Source organism: Xiphophorus hellerii, chromosome 7 (genome assembly GCF_003331165.1).
Source record: "Xiphophorus hellerii strain 12219 chromosome 7, Xiphophorus_hellerii-4.1, whole genome shotgun sequence".
Lineage (NCBI taxonomy): Eukaryota > Metazoa > Chordata > Actinopteri > Cyprinodontiformes > Poeciliidae > Xiphophorus > Xiphophorus hellerii.
In genome coordinates, this window is record NC_045678.1 from 19,535,649 (window position 1) to 19,552,930 (window position 17,282).

Below are 17,282 nucleotides of genomic sequence, written 5' to 3' on the forward strand. Positions count from 1 at the left end.
CAAACTTTTGGTCTGAACTGTATGTGGTTGTATTGTGACAAGATGGAAATAAAACTACTTTAAAATACTTGACACTGTATGACATTTATTTAAGGTTTCTTACTTGGCTGCACGGATGTCTATCGTTCCTTTCAGCTTCTCTTCGCTGTCGTTTTCGAAGTACATGAGTTTTGCTTCACGCAAGACAAACCATCGCATCTTCCAGTTGCGCCGAGACAAAGTGGACATCCCTCCGCCTTTTTTGTAAAGCCAGCCAGATTTGAGGGAATCCTGTTTGGCCCGGAACCACATGAAGGTCTCGTCTTTGAGGACACACCAGCGGCGACGCCATGGGATCATGAGTCCACCTGAAATGTTTATTGTATAATTTTAAAATGTGACGAGATATTGCACTTAAAACAATGTTGCTTCCAGTGACTAAAATGCAAGGATATGTACCAGTCTGAAAGACCCAATGTCGACATATTGAAGCTGTGCTTAGCTGTGCATTAATCGTTTGCATGCCTCATGCGCAGTGGCTCGGTACTCACCCTTCATGTAGAGGTAGCCATGGAAATATGGAGGCCCACTGCCATTCAGCAAACTCACTCTCCCATTAGAAATCTCCTCATCTGTGTCCACGTAGCCGTCATTCTCCTCGTCACTGTCAATGAACTGAAACACAGCAGTACTGTGATGTTCACTCTGGGTGGATGTGAAATTCACAGAAATGCTTTGCTCAACATGCATAAGGTAAAAAATCCTTGAGCTGCAAATATAATTAATGACCACTTCCTTTAGATCTGCACAATTCTGTAATTTCACTTCTGACATTCTGTCTGAACTCGCTTACAGAAATCTTTAAAAGCCATCCCTTCACACCGACACAGATGCACGTTTCTGCATGCCAACACATACAACATTTTTCTTTTCCTCTGACATTCTGCTGATGCCACAAAGTTCAGACTGAAGGCTCTGCTAAGCCTGCAGTATCTTGCATTTAGGCTCAAATGCAGCCACATCTGCGGAGCCAAAACAAATGATTTCAACTCAGCTTCATTGTTGTTTCCATGTGAGCTGGGCTTTGTGGTGACAGCAGCAGGCAACACAGCAAAGGATCATGTGTGGAGAAGTCATATGTTAAAGCAAAATAATAAACACCAGACATTCTTGGTGTTTTAGTGCATGTAAGAGCAACCTCAGTGAGCTCTCGTTTAGGTTCAACTTTAATAATGCATATTTTGAGTTTTCTCACTAAGGATTTTGCTCTTTTGGATTTTTATGTCTACTTGGTTCAGATGTTACTTTCAGTGATTTGGATTACAACATAGTGACTTACAAGAGTTTTCAAATCTCTTGAACACATTCTGTCACATCAGAACTACAAACTTTTATGTATTTCATTCTGATTTTATGTATTTGACCAGAACAATGTAGAGTATAACTGTTTAAAGCATTTTCTTCTCTCACGCTACCAAATAATATCCAAGGAACACATCAGGCACATCAGGGCTAAAGCTGTAAAGAAGCTAGAAGCAGGGTTTGGTTATTACCCAATATCAAAACCTTTGAACAGCTCACATAGCCCTGATCAAAAACACATCTCAAAATGGTGACAATATGGCACATCTCCAAACAACTTAAAATGTCAGGCGAAGAGAAGCATCCAATAAGTCGATGGTCAGTCTGGAGGAGCTTCCATAGTTGAGGTGGGAGAATCTCAAGCTAGGACAACTTTTAGTTGCACACACCACAAATCTAGCCTTCAGGTGAGGGAGGAAGACAACCTCCCTCACCATAAGAAGTCCTGTTTAAAGTTTGCTACAAGTCATGAAGGAAACACAGCAAACATGAAGAACGAGGTAGGCTAATCTGAAGAAACCAGAACTGAACCTTTAAGCCTACATTGGGGGAAAACCTACACTGCATATCCCAGAAGGAAACCTGGTAGTGGCAGAATTATGATGTGGAAATATAAGGGAAGCTGGTGAAAGTTGATGGGAGGATGGATGGAGTGAAAAACAGAGCAAACCTATTGAGAGTGGGGCTGGATAATTTAGTGAAATGTATCACAATATAAGGTTTCATATCAGTCGATATAGATAATTATTGATTCATTTTCTTCCTTTAAATACAGTAAATACGGCCAAGCTAACAAAGTGACCTTTTTATCCACCATTTCCCCTCAAGCTGTTGTACTCATTTTCTTCTTCCACTCCATGCCACTGTTTTTATTATTAAGCAGTTATGAGGCACGGTGGAGAAACCTGAAACTGCTGCTGTACAAGTCACAAACTATTACCTAGCAACAAACTGTTGCTAGGTAACCAAAGAGTGACTGAATTAGTTGATGCCACCAAACGTTTTAGCCTGCTGTTAGAGTAGCTAAAGTCTTTCCTCTGCCTACAGCCACCAGAATGCTGGATCAGAGTTTAGTGAGACTATTCAGCATTGTATAGAACGTATAATTTATTGATATTGGTCACGTGCCTATCACTATTGTTATTGATTTATTGTCCAGCCATAGTTGAGAGGCTACAAAAGACCGTGGCAGAGGTTCACCTTTCAGATGGACAACAATCCTACTCCAGGTTGTTGGTCTATCACATAAAATTAAATACACAGAGGCGTGGGGGTACAATGTGGCAAGAAAGGTTTGATAGATAAATATTCAGCAGAAGCTGAACTTACTGAGTCTGAGCTGCCTCTGAAAGAATCCAGGCTGTTTTGGGTGCAGGAGGATTCTCGTAACACCTCCTCGTCGGTGATATGGCCATCGTTGATACTAGCACCTGAGCTCCCGTGGACCTCCTCAAACTCCTCCTGATCATAGTCTGACTCTGCGTCTGGCAGGTTTGACTGCGATGGCACATTGTTCAAAGGCACAAAATCCAAATTTCTGGTAGTTCTCTGGCATGGCTGCCTTTCTCCATTAGTCACTATAAGAGGACAAGGAGGAGGGGGACGGGTTTGTGAGACTGTAACAATGGGGGTATGATTAAGTCCATTAGAGGGGGCAAGGGGGAGTTTTTCTGGTACAGAGTGAGGACCTGAGGATGAGGACACCATGAGTCCTTCTGCAAAGGCAGGGGGAGGAGGAGGAATACTCTGAAACACGTCTGTATCAAGAGGAACTGCAGCTGGGGGAGGAAAGTCCGGCAAAGGAACACATTCGTCCTCCGTGGGGAAACCCTCGTCCACTTCCTCCTCAGCCAAAGGAGCTGCCGATTCATTCACTTCGTGGAGATTTTCCTCACTTGAGAGCGATGGCTCTAGCCCTCCAAAGTCCAGCAGCTCCAGGAACTCTGTTGCCACGCGAGACGCCTCCTTCTCCAGCCTGTAGATCTCAGCGTCCCTCATCTGACGCAGTTCCTCGCGGGAAACGTCCCCGAGGAGCGACACGCCATCCTCCTGCTGCTTCTGCAGACGCTCGATCTCCCTCTCGAGACGCAGGATCTCCTCCATCTGGCGGCTCTCCTCCTCAGAGGTGTGGTTGTAGGACGGAGTCTGGGTGAGATCCTGCTGTTGACCAGAAAATTCAAACATCTGCTCACATATCATGTTTAGTTATTATTTTAGAAGCAGAAGATAAAATTGAGTTACCTTAGGGCAAGCGCCGTTCAGGGAGTTCCTACAGAAAAAATATTGATATTATAATTAGAGCATAAAGTAAACAAAGTTACACAACAAACACAAAAACTACATTCTACCTTGTTGTATCCCCTTTAGCTGCCAATTTCTGCTGTTCTTTCTCCTTCATCAGTCTCTGCTCCTCCTCCTCTGCCCTCCTTTTGCTCTCCTCTTCCTCCTTTAGTCTCTCCTCTTCTTTCTGTCTCTCTTCCTCCTCCATCCTTTTCCTCTCCTCCTCTAAACGCCTCCTCTCCTCTTCCTCTTCTCTCCTTTTCTTCTCCTCTTCCTCCCGCCTCCGCTTTTCCTCCCTAAGTTTGTGGCAGACGGACCGAGCGAGTTGTCCCCTGCGGTGTTTTTGCAGGACGACGGCAGCCAAGCGCAGGCGCAGGAAAGCGCGTCTCCAAAAGTGAGCACGGTAGTTCTTCTGGATGGTAACAACGTTGTACAGGACCCTCTTGTATTGTTTCCTATAAACAGATATATATATATTTTTAAAAAGTCCAAAAGAGCTGATGTTGACCTCAAACAAATTAATACATTTCTGTTATTCTGTCTAGCTACAAAAGAGCAATACTTTCAGCAAACATAAAGGCTGAACTGAGTAACTGAAAGTAACTCTGTTTAAGTTTGACAATATTTCAGTTTTTGCGTGCTTTGAAAGTGCCTTTTGAAAATGTCAGAGTTAAGGTAAGTAACATCTAACATCTTTGACAGACAAGTCCAAGTCAAGTTTCAAGAAGACAAGTACACATCAAGTCTCAAGTCTCTATTGACTTAAGCAAACACTTTCTCAACTAGTTTGCTAATAATGCTGCATTTATGTAAGCAGAATTCAATTCTGATACCATTTGCCCTTAATTTAATGCATAAGCACGTACCTTTTTTTTAAAACTTTTTGAAGCATGTACTGTATATAAACTGTGTTGATTTGTATTTTTCTGGAACGTCATAAAGTGTGATATTTGTATGATTTGAAATATAAATCTACTGAATGTATCAAACAAAGGGCTTTTTAGTTTGTCTTGACAATGACGTCATTAATAACTCAATTCCCGGACCACGTGTCTAAGTCAAGTCGGAAGTCTTTGCTCAAGGAGCTCATACCTCCAAGTAGAACTAAATGCTATCATAACATGCTAAAGATGCTAATAATTTGTTTTCCATTTTTACAGCAACGGCACTCACGTGTGCATGACGTCGCCTCTGCTCCTATTACAACTAATTAATGACCCCTCACAGAAGGACGGCTAGTGTATAAATAGCTTAAAGGCTGTTTTTGAAACTTCCTGTTTTATTGTTCTTTAAAAGGAACAGTTTTTAGGATAAAAAAAAAAATCTGTTTTGGCAGGCCAAAGCTGTACAAAAACACACAATTCTGATTGGTGCATCTTTATTTCTGCTTCTCTGTTTAAATAAACTCCCTGGAAAGAAAAAGGCCTGTATGGCTGTGCCAATCCTCTGTGGACCGTTGTGTTTAGCATTGTGACTCAGCCCCAACACCCACACACAGCACACATGCATTAGATGCATATAAACATGGACACGTCCAAACAGCACATAACTTTCTGGGGACCACACACGCACTCTGCTCTGACTCTGTGACCCCCAGTCTGACCTATCGTCCACTTTTATCACAGCATGTGCTTCCTCTGGTGTCAGGATGGCCTCTGTACTGATATAATGTTACGTGTAATAACACAAAGCCTGTACTTGTGTCTTTAGGGAACTTCCCAAGGCTCTGGCTTCAGCAAGAACGAGTCAGAGGGGAAGGAAACCCATAACCTGAATGCAGTCATCAGCCCCATTATATTCTCCCAGCAGAGCTTTTTGCAGTACTGTATGTAACCTTATATATGTCTGCATGCAGGTGGAGTACAGTTAGATTAAATGCCTAAGGGGCGTCTGCATATGCAGATGTTTAACAAGCATTGTGAATAGAAGAGAGTCGGGCTATGCAATTAGTCAAGTTTTGGTTAGATTCTTTTCAGTTTCTGCTCAAAAAGTATTTCAGCTTCCCTTTGATTTTCACCATGTTAAAATCCATTATAAAATTCTAAAGACTAGAGGAATTCATAAATATGTTCATGTGAGCTAAAGAAATCTGAGAGTTCGTTGAAGAACTAAGAGGTTTTACAGCATTTAAGCTGTCATCACACTTTTCCTCTTTTACCATGGAGGTTAACATATTGAAAAATGCAAGTTCTCTGGGTATGCAAAAAGTGTTTTATGGTACATCAAGTCTATAAAATATACATGTCACTTCTGCTGCACCTCCATTCTGTACAGTGCATGAATACTGGTGGGTCAATAAATTCACATTGTTGTGCAGTGTTAGGTTATAGGTTATAGTACTTCTTTCTCCAAAGTGATCAGATAATAAATCAGAAAGTAGGTCAGGTTGTCAGTTGCACTTATTTTTACCAGTGAAAACTACATAACTTTTAAAAAGATACCCAAGCATCAGTTGAAGGCAAGTCAGTTATGTATCCATTCATAATGTCTTCCACTGCTTATACTTGTCTTTATACTGTTTGTCTTTGGCTAGTTATTTCTTGTGTAAATGTTTTCTTTTGTTGATGTTATTATTATTTTTTTAAAACTTTTTTTAATATAACTATATGTATGTGAGGTATTTAGTTTTTTTCCTTACTTGTCTTGGACAGAGGATGTAATTTAGCTATTGTGCTAATTCCTAGATGACGATCCTGCCATAAATTGTGGTGATGTTGATTAGTGTGCACCATCCTAATAAAAAAAATTAATTAAATTCCAAAACTCCAGAGCTGCACAAAATGAAGAAAACATATAATTGTGATACCATTGCTGAATATTACTAAGCTGATATTAATCATCATACTCCCACAATTTCCTGGTTGCTTCCTTTGTTCGCATTATCAGAAAGTCACTTTCTGCTAAAGGCTGAGATGAAATAGCATCTCAGCCCCTGAAAAATGCATCTATCATGGGAAACAAGACCAAAAAAAGTCCATCCAACAAGCCAAATATTTCATTCACATGCAGAATTTTCATAACTGGAACTAGAAATATCATAGGGTACCAAATATTTCATCCAAACACATATTGGATAGATGGTTACTATGCATTTATGCAGAAGTTTGGTCCTTTTATCCATTCTTTGACAAATAGCTCAGAAAAGTTGAATGGAGACCAGGAGTGTATTTTCAATTCTTCTCCCAGATTCTCATTTGGATTTGAGTCTGGACTTTGACTGGGTCACTCTAGCACAGTAAGAATTAAGCCGTTCCACTGTAGATGCTGCTCCTTATTTTTTAATGTTCTGCTTACAGTCCCAAGCCTTTTCCAGCCTCTATCAGGTTTACTTCCAGGATTTCCATCTACCTATCAACTCTGACCGGCCTCCGTGAACAAAAGCATCCAGGCAGCATGATGTTGCCACCACCATGCCAGGACATTATATATGTTGTGATCAGGATGAGTTGCAGTGTTAAGAATACTTTCGCAGGGCAATGTTTATAGGTAACAACTTATTTCTTTATTATCAACAAAACGTTTAGCTCCAGGATGCATTTTAGCAAGTATGATTATGTGATTATTCTAAATAAGAAGTATTTCAAATCAATTTCTCTCCTTTTGCTCCCTGGGACAGTAAAGTTAAACATTTTTTACTACATTGTATAAAATTAAGTGCTTTAGCTATGGTGTATGCTAATAGAATAAAGAACACCAACAACCATGTTATGTCACCAGGCTCTTAAAGCTCCATTCCCTCTAACTTTATAATTTAATTGTAACTAAAAAGATCCCAAATGAAGGCTCCTGAGAGAGAAAAAAAAAACAGATGTTCTGCAACAATGACTGGCTGTCCAGTAACTGGGCCATGTACTGCTCAGCAAGTCCACATAGCACGCATGTACATACAGGGAAGAGATAACTCTGCCAAAGCCATGTATGAAAGCACCTAATCCACCCTCCACCTCCCCCATGTGTACACACACACACACACGCACACAAACACATAAGCTGCATACCTCCACCACAAAACAAACACTGACAACTGCCGCTGCCACTCAGCAATTCAACCCCCCGTCCAATCACTCACCTTGCCACATAGCTGAGGATGTGGGCGCGGATTACCATGCCAGCCCTGCGCCGCACCTCTTCCCTCTCCTTCTCCAGCCTCTGCTCCAGCGCCTCCTTCAAGAACACCTGCAGGACGGGCAGCGCCACGGCCGACGTGGGGGTGACAGAGAGGCAAGATGGGGCAGGAGGGATGACAAAGAGGATGGGTTAGTTCCTACGCTTGATAAGCTTGTAAATAATAAAAAAAAGGGGACAAGGGCCCACAGACATGTGAAGGGCCCCTGTTTTCTGTTGGTCTCTGCAGGAGGAAGCTGTGGTGCAGCTGTAGCTATCATGCAAGCTGGTCTTCCTGACTGCAGAGCAGAACAGGCAGGAAAACTGACTGACAGACTGCAGCGTTTCTGCTGCTGCAGAGCCTCATTGTGTTCGGGGCGTCCTTCCTGAGCTTTCCTCTTCTGCTGCTACCGCTGCCTTGGTAGCTAGACTGACGTATGCAGGCAGAAAGGCATAGCAAATGGGGAGGGGAGAGGCAGGGAGAGGGAGGGATGAAGGGATATGAGGGGGAGGGATGGTGGCTGCTGTCCAGATAGAAAGCCACACCTCTCCTTGGTCTCATGAGGGAAGGAGAAAGAGTTTGAGTTAACCCTTCCCTCACTCCTGGAAACTTTTTTTTCAACATTTTCACTTTTGGTGTAAGAGATTGGAAACCCTGTAACTTTGTCTGAGCTAAAACAGAGCTTATGTGGCCACTTCATTCCCCAGAAGAAGAGGTTCGGGTGGAGACATTCAAGTGTTTGTGTGCTTGTTTCCCAGATGTTCCACTTATCAAAGGATCCCACAGCTGCAGCTCTGCCCAACTCTGTGAAAGTTTGTGAGAGGAGGAAGCTTCCCCTTCGTCCACATCCTTCCCCCGTCTGTAAAACAAACGGCTCTCAAACACATGCTCGAGCCAGCAAATATCAACCCTAGTCTCCTAATTCGGGGCACACAGCTTCCCCCTGGACACAATCAGTGCGTACATAATTACACACAGCTGGTTCCACCAGAAGGAAACATAGACCCTGTGCCTCGTTCCCACAAGCCACACAACATTACCCAGAAACCAGGAATAACATACTGCCACCAGAAACACGAACTCATGAGCTTAGCAACGTTGTGTCATACAGTGACTTGCAGAGGTATTGAGCTCTCTTGAGCCCTTTCACAGTTTTTACAACAAAAAAACTTCAATGTATTGCAATGAGACATAAAATGTAAGGAAGATATACATAGTTTTAAGCCTTTTTCTCAGTCAAAGTCTTGTAGTTGAAATTACTAAACCTTCTGCAGTAGGTCTGACTGTATCTATCATTCCCAGACTCAAAGATGAAGCTCCGCCCCAGTTTCAAGGCTTTTGCAGCCTCTCACAGGTTTCTTCCAGGATTTACCATTATTTAGCTCAATCTGACTTATCATGTGTTTCTGTGAAGTCCAAATTACAGTTATGTAGTACTTGGTGTTAGTCTCTGACCAGGGTCTGCAACCTTTACAACCTGAAGACCCATTTTTACTCTCAGGCCTGTCAAATAAAACATAATTAGAGCCAGAAATGTCATAAGACCTGTTAAAAAAACCTGAGTTTGTTATATTTAAATTTAGAAACCACAGCTGCCTGGTTCTTAGTAACTTTTAGCCAAAGTTATTAAGAGTCATCTTGGAAGGTCCAAAGAGCCATTTGGACCTCTGGAGCCAAAGGTTGCAGACCCCTGGTTTATGACAATACATCCTAATAAAACACACTGTTGGTTGTGTTTGGAATGAGTGAGTTCAAGTAGTATGAATACCTTAGTGAGGCAATGTTAGCTTAGGGTTCAGCCACCTCCTCTGGGTGAGTGTGTGGGATTTAATTTACACTGGCATCTGCACATTAGCGGTCAAGCACCAGTTATGTATTCAAAGCGAGCTGTACATATGGCTCGCATCATTTTTCATGTCTCACCATGTGTTTCGGCCTGAAGGGTGTGCAGGCTGACACTGTTCACAGCATGCTAGCCAAATGGGATATTAAAAGAAAAGTGTCCAAAAGGGAAACGGCAAATCTGAAAAGTCTCAGCCACGCAGGAACCACAACTGAGGGCAGGAAGGAACTGGGGGTCAGATGCGGGTTTAGCTGATTTCAAAAGAACTCCATAAAAGCTGTTTTCTTCATAACTTCTCTTGACTTTGTGCAGCCTGATTGAACGAGTTAGTTAAAGTCGATCTTTCTTTGAAATAAAGAGGCGAATGAGCTTCAGATTGCAACGCAGAGCTATTAAAACTCTTCAAAAACAAGGGCACGAAGCATGTCGTGACTGTAAGTCTGCCTCGATATTACTCACACGGACAGTTGTTTGTTTAATGCACAGCTCGGTGAATGTGTCAAGGGGAAAACACCGCAGCTCCTACAGGATTGTCTCGTGATTACAGTAAGTCCTTGTCTGACTCAGGATTTTTCTTTTAGGAGGAGGAAGTTGTCACCAAGACTCAGACAAATCTTTGGGACACGAGTCAGAGACCGTGGTGCCCATTAACAGTTTAGGAGTGACAGAAAGCTCAGCTTGGTCTCAAAGGTTTGCAAACTCAAACATTCTTGATTTTTCTTTTTTTGGCAAAACGTGGCTTGTTTATGCACTCGGTGTATAAAAAAGCTCTCTAACAAGGTGTTTGTCAAGTGAGTTGCTAACCGAATAGTATTCTGTGGCCTTCTGTGGTCTTAAAGAAAAACATGAACTGACTTTCTAACATCTCCCTGAGCCTATCCAGTTAAACTTTCCCATCCATATTTGAGAAACCAAAAACTTAGAAAGTTGATATTTTCTTTCTTGGCTAAAGAGAAAACAATTTGAAACATTGAGCTGCGGTGTTGTTTGTGGTTACTAGAAGTACCCAGGGCATGAATCTACTACAAGTCACTCCAACTTGACAAAAAAGAGAGAAAAAAACAACAAGTCATGGCATGTTTTTATAAGTGTGTGTATAGGAGCTGCACCTTTGTCTTCCCCAGCTGCCACTCTTTCTTGGTGTTATCATGAAGGGTGAGTATCTCCAAACAGCAAGACTTCTCTTCCGCCGAGAGGGTTTTGTTTTTGTGGATCATTTTGTACCTGTGAAAACACAAAAACATGAAGAAAATATTTTTGATTGCCTTTATTTTAAAATAAAATCTACATCCTTTTTCAATGGTATAACTATACAATAAGATCAGAGTAAGTAAAAACTATGACAAAGTGACACAATGTAGTAAAAATTTGAATAATTTTAAACAAAATTTGATGGAAACATTTTAGGGTTAAACAGAAGTCATTCTTTTTTTTAAAAAATGATGCCTTACATTTATGATCCCAATTAAATTACAGCTTTATCCGAAGCATAAAGCAAAAATAATTATTCTGTCTTTGATAGCTAGATAATTTTTTATATTATGGTGTCTAAATTGTATTTGAAAGTACAATTTCAACTACAATAATTGTTGGCAGCCTCAGTGAAAGCACTTTCTATCAGGCACAGGCCAACATCATCACAGATTCTTCAGCTGGTATAAAGTACAAATACTGTTTTATCTCAAACCCACCTGACACGTTTGTTTTGAACAAAATAAAAGGGTTGCAGTTAAAGTAACAGAAGCGTTTAGCAAATCTTATACATTTACATTTGTGTTATTTGTTTAATTTCTATTAGCAAATATACAGTAGCTGCACAGTCTGAGAGGGGCTTACTTCTGGTTTTCCTACCTGCTGAAAAAGTCTTTAAATGTTCTGCGGACGGGGAATCCAGCCTTTCGAATCTTTACAGTTTCCAGCATCCCAGAATATCGCAGCTGGTTCAACACGACATCCGGGTCGAACTGATTAGCCTTCTGCCAGAGACAAACAAGCAAGAAGAATGACTTTTTTATTCATGTCCAGTGATTGGAGCAGCAAAAACTCTGTTTTATGATGTCATTTTAATAGAAAAGAGGTGAAGAGCAAATGCACAGCTGGTGTTTAAGCATGCAGACATGTCATCTTTTAAATATAACCTTCATCTCTGAGTGCAGCTAAAGAAAGTTATGACACAGCTAAACACTGCAGGCAACACCCACTCAAACAACCTCTCTGGTGAGTCAAGCTTAACTTGAACTAGAAAGTAAATGACCACAAAGAGCACTATCATTTAACATTAACAGTCGGGTTACTGAAAAGAAACACAAACATCGCCAGCTGGGAAACCTGAGCTCTGTTAGGCAAGACCTTGGAGCCTGGGGGGCCTTTTTTCTTCCTGGAATCCTCAACAGCGTTGTTACCAATAATCCTCAGGCCTGCTTATCGCCGAGGATCTGCCATATCTGCTGCCTCTCTTTGGAGGCCGGCAGATCACTTGGGTCCACATGAAGGCCATATATCACACAGAGGGCCCACACAGGATCATAGCAATTCTTCTACATGTCAGTCTAATTACAGACCAACACTTGTTAGCATGGAAATTTGCATCTAAAACCCATTTAATCCCACTGGCAACAATTGTTGCCAGACATTTCTTCTAACTTCTGGAAGCTCTAGAACAATTGTTTGAATCTTTATGTATCTAAAATATTTCTGAACACTCTTGCAGCCATTCTTTGTTATAATAGGCTATGCATGTCATGATTTTTCTTATTTCTTTATACATATAAATAGGCCATATTTGTGTTATTCAGACTATGCAGTTTCCCACCGACAATTGTTGCTGAGTATAAAATCTACATTTTCACTAACATAACCAACATAAAATGTAATAATTCATAAATATCAAAACGAGCCGATGCGACAAATTTTTTTTCCAGCATGTAAATCACACAAACGCGCACTTTCCATTTGGGGGTCTACATAAATTTGCATGCTTGTCATTCTGTCGCAGGGCAGGATTAACAAATTAACTGCCTGCTTCATCTTGACCACCCAGAGCAAGATAAAGCAACATGAGGCAGGGACAATGACAAGGAGGTGTGTTTCAGAGAGCAGAGAGGTGGACACTGAAAAAGGACGAGACAAAACAGCAAGAGAACATGCAGAAAGATATGCAGGCCAATCAGCAGAACATCAACTACAGCCGTCACCTCTGACTTCTGGATAAAAAGATACAGTGGGAGAAATGAGTATTTGCACCAAAGAAGAAGTCATATGTTAGTAGCGAATATCTACAGCTAAACAGTAACTCTACTTTTGAGTGAGAAAATCACAGAGGCTGAAGCACAAATATGAGCTCTGGGTGCAGGGGGAGCTATGAATAGCACCAAGGAGGTTTAACTTCACATGCGACCTTCACAAGACCTGGCAGAGATTCAAACTTTTTTTTTTCCTGTCCAATGAAATTTGCATGACTTACCTTGTCCATGTTTGGTTTGATGCAGCGTACAAAAAAAGGATTAGAGGCACTCAATGTGGCCATCAGGGAATGGAGAGAGTCCTGAAAGACATCGGCGCAAAGACAGTAAAGAACAAAACTTGTACTTTGAGGTCAATAAAAAAAAAAAAACTCAGGGTAAAGTTGACATTTTTCTTCTTTTTCTACATTCTATACACATTTTTAGTTACAAATCACCTGGGAATTATTAAACTGTTTTACCAATGTATTCAAATCAAAAGTACAGTAAAACCTTAAATGTACTGCCTTCATGCGAGTCAGTTTTAAAAGAAGTACTGACAGCTTCTCGAAAACCAGTATATGTGTCCCTCGAAGTCTCAGTCTTTTGCATTTTCCTTCAACCTGTTTCCTTGTTCCTGCTATTTTAATGTGAAGGATATAGAAATCTAAGTATATGCAAGAAGTGAAAAGATAAAAGCATTTTTATTTCACTTAAAATTTACTAAATTTAAGTAAATTGTTAAAGTAAATTTACTAAATTTCACTCTAAATTTACTTTTTTATGAGAGAAACATGGACAAATACACACTCTGAGAAGCCTTGAACCACCCAGACTTTTCTCAGTACGGCAGACACTGGGTCTCCAGCAGCTGAGTGTGACTGGCCCCTGGTTGGCCCCTCTCTGCCCAGCCGTCAAACCTAATCCCCTGGATTTTTGGGCCTGTATGCCAGGGCGACCTGCCAAATCCTTGCTTGCTCGCTGTAGTTAGGACGTGTTTAAACGGAGTCCTCTGTAGCATCCCCTCCTCCACACATCAACAGCTTACAGCTCCAGTTTTCCCTCCAATTCATCATCCATCATCCTCAGTTGATACTAAACAGATACCCTTCTCCTCCCCCTCTGTGTGTTTTACTTCTCCTTATTGTACAATGATAAAGAAATATGTGACCATCAGAGTTTTCTGGCCCATTTTATGTCTTGACATGCCAGTAAAAATTTTAACTGAGTTAAATGTTTCTGTAAAAGCCCTAAATTACAGAATTAAAAACATGTTTTCTAGCCTATATTGTGAAACAGCATTTGCCTCCTTTTTCATATCCATCAACTAAGTTTTACTAAAAGCTTTTTTGAAAGGATAATTTTCTCCTTCTGCCGAATAAACTATACACAGCAACATCTGAAAAAGTAATTTCAAAGAGACATTGCCAAAATGGGTACTTATTTTTGAAAAACTAATCATTCAAAAGTAAAGAAAAAAAGCAAACAAGCAAAGAAGTATGAAATGGTTGTGGAGTGAAATGTAGCAGCTAGAATAAACTGAAATGCTCACATAGTATCTACAACTTCGTTTTTAATTTCTTATTTGGGCATGCTATGACTTTGTGTTTAAACACCCCAGTGGAAGTAACTTTGAGTCTTTTTTGCTCAGCAACAACTTCCACATCAAAGATTGTTGTGGTTAGGGTGTTCTGGTCAAGTCAAGTCAAGTTTATTTGTATAGTACATTTCAGCGACAAGGCAGTTCAAAGTGCTTTACCTCATAAAAACATCATACAGTCATCAATGATGAAACAAGCAATAACCGTTACATTTTGTCATTTTTGATGATGACATTTTGTCAAATGCCATCATCAAAATAATCAAACAAAAACACATCAAATATGTTGATCAGTTTTCCAGGTACTGCAAACCAAAGGCCACTCTAAACGTGGATTTTAAACCTTGATTTCAGCTGTTTTGCAGTTTTCTGGAAGTTTGTTCCAGATTTGTGGTGCACAGAAGCTAAATGCTGTTTTTCCATTTTTACTTCTGGTTCTTGGGATGCAGGGCAGATCAGACCAGAACCAGAAGACCGTAGTGGTTTGGAAGGTTGATTCAATAGCAACAGTTCTGTAAGTCTTCTCTGTGAGCTAAAGGCAGCCAGTGTAAGGACTTTATAACAGGGGTGATGTGCTTTATCCTTCTAGTTTTAGTGAAAACATGAGTAGCAGCGTTTTGTTCAGCTGCAGCTGTTTGATTTTTTCGGCAGACCTGTGAAGACACTGTTGCAGGAATGGATGCAACTAAAGATGAATGCTTGGATGAGTTTCTCTAGATCTTGCTGCAACAATAGTCCTTTATTGCCAAAAATGTTCTTCTAGTAGGATATAGAAGACTGACTTTGTAACTGTCTTTGTGTGATTCTGAAGCTTCAGGTCTGAGTCCATCACTACATGTGGATTTCAGACCTGGTCACTAGTTTCTAGCTATAATTACTGAAACTGCGTGCTGACTCTGGATCCTTCCTCTTTGGGTCCAAAATTATAATAAAGTTTTGTTTCTGTTCAGCAGATCTGTGATTAGGTCCAGCCAAAATGAACATGAATTAGTCCCAGTCCCCAAATTCTTGGTGCATCATTACAACATGTTTCTTGTCAATGTGCTGAGAAAATACCACAGATATGAAAAAGGGAAAACAAATAGTTATCCAGTGCCTTATCCAGCTGTCTCACCCTGAACTGAGAGCTGACGGTGGGTTTCCGACGAGCTGTCCCCATCTTCAGAGTCTCGTCTCCACTTCTGCTGCCAACTCGTTCAAAGAGGTCATAGATGAAGTCGAGCCTGAAGGCGCAGCAGAAGACGACCGGTGGTCAAAGAAACTCGTTCATGCCAGCTGATTGCATTGGTGTACCAGTGTGCAGGATACAAAAGAGGAGATGTGCTCACCTGCTGTCTTTGAGAATGAACAAAATGTCATCTCTGAAAGTGTCTCTATTCTTCTCCAAGATTCCCCGCACATCATACAGCACCTTCACAATGACATAACAAAAGATGGTAGGAATAGTGACAGAAGCAACTTAAAAATATAATAATGATAATAAATTTGTAATTGAGAAACACCAGATTTGTCCTGGTGCAGACAAATTTTGCAACAGAAAATTATAAAGTCAGTAACTAAGCTGAATATACATAAAACCATAAAGCTTTTAAAATTATAATAATAAAACTACTTGGCATCACAATGTGGAGGGAGCTTGCATAGAGTTTGCATAATGTTCAGGGCAACTCTGACACACCTTGTGATGATAACTGCTTTCATGCAGAATTACCTTTTCTGGCCAATAACTAAAGCACTGAGAAGTTAGAGCTTTTCTACTGTTGTCATAAAAATGCATAAAGTACATCTGTTTTTTAGAAGAGGATTCACATGTAACCTCAGTCTAGCATGCAAACACAAATGGTTTGAGTTGTGATTCACCTCAAGGCCTAATGGAGTGCTGTGCAACTTGTCACGGTTTGAGTCATTTTAACTTTCATCAAGACGTTCCTACACTCACCTTTCTCCACACCAACACACTTAATATGAGCTCTCTACATACTCTGTTTGTTTACTAAAAATAAAGGCGCAAGTCTCATATTATATGCAAAAAATGTGGGTTATTTGCATATTATACATGCCTCATTTCTCTTCATGTTAGTTTTCTTTGGGGGGAGGGAAGCGCATTTGCAAGCCTGGAGGGTCTAGCAGATCCAAACATGATGAAACGTGTACACATAAATCACAGAGGCACTAATTTATTTAATATACACTGCTGTTTAAAAGGGAAACACTAATAGATTTATGTTTTGTGTCAGTTCCAATATGTTCTCTGGCACAAAATCAGAATTTTACTATAAACCCAGTTCACTGAAAGTAAAGCACATTTTAGTGAAATAACCATGGCTGCAGTAACTACTAGATCCTTTACAAAAATACATTTACATGTTTATTTGCAGAAAAGTATTTTCAAAGATGAAGTTTTGGTGTTTTACTAAAGCATTAACACTGCTTGTACTTGTTCAAATTCTGCCACATTGCAACCACAAACTTTTATATATTTTATGGGATTTTTTTTACTTGCTCAACAAGAATGATAAAAATTATAGTTGCATGTCAACTGGTGTATGTCTACCAGTTTTGCATATAGAGAAACTGCAACTTTTACTCATTTTGCAAAAAGATCAATGGAATTGCCTGGAGAGCATCTCTGAAAAGAAGTTCATGGTTAGACTTTGACTGGACCATCTTATGACATTTAATGTTTTGATCTAACTATCCTATTGTTGCTTTGGCTGCATGTTTAAAGTATTGCTGTCCTGGTGAAAGGTCAACCCAAACATTAGTCTCTTGTAACATTTAATATGCCGAGCAAAAGCAAACTTACAGTTTCATTTTGTGGATGATCTGTTCTGGGTGATGTGCAGGTGTTAGTTATTTGGCAAACAAAACATTTTGCATGTTGGCCATTGA

At 40.4% G+C, this 17,282-nt stretch overlaps 1 protein-coding gene across 3 annotated transcripts in view; it reads right to left on the reverse strand.

Moving 5' to 3' along the window:
• Positions 1 to 17,282, reverse strand: part of myo10l3 (myosin X, like 3) — a 65,838-nt gene that overhangs the window by 9,962 nt on the left and 38,594 nt on the right. For 2 of the 3 annotated variants that reach the window (XM_032567527.1, XM_032567524.1), the window contains exons 17-27: positions 15,719 to 15,801; positions 15,505 to 15,613; positions 13,033 to 13,113; positions 11,421 to 11,545; positions 10,679 to 10,793; positions 7,691 to 7,797; positions 3,690 to 4,076; positions 3,583 to 3,610; positions 2,671 to 3,501; positions 531 to 654; positions 104 to 347 (exon numbers count right to left, since the gene is read on the reverse strand). In XM_032567527.1, the coding sequence (XP_032423418.1) occupies positions 104 to 347; positions 531 to 654; positions 2,671 to 3,501; positions 3,583 to 3,610; positions 3,690 to 4,076; positions 7,691 to 7,797; positions 10,679 to 10,793; positions 11,421 to 11,545; positions 13,033 to 13,113; positions 15,505 to 15,613; positions 15,719 to 15,801 (2,234 nt within the window). The remainder of the gene's footprint in view (positions 1 to 103; positions 348 to 530; positions 655 to 2,670; positions 3,502 to 3,582; positions 3,611 to 3,689; positions 4,077 to 7,690; positions 7,798 to 10,678; positions 10,794 to 11,420; positions 11,546 to 13,032; positions 13,114 to 15,504; positions 15,614 to 15,718; positions 15,802 to 17,282) is intronic. The other variant, XM_032567525.1, reaches the window with a different exon arrangement.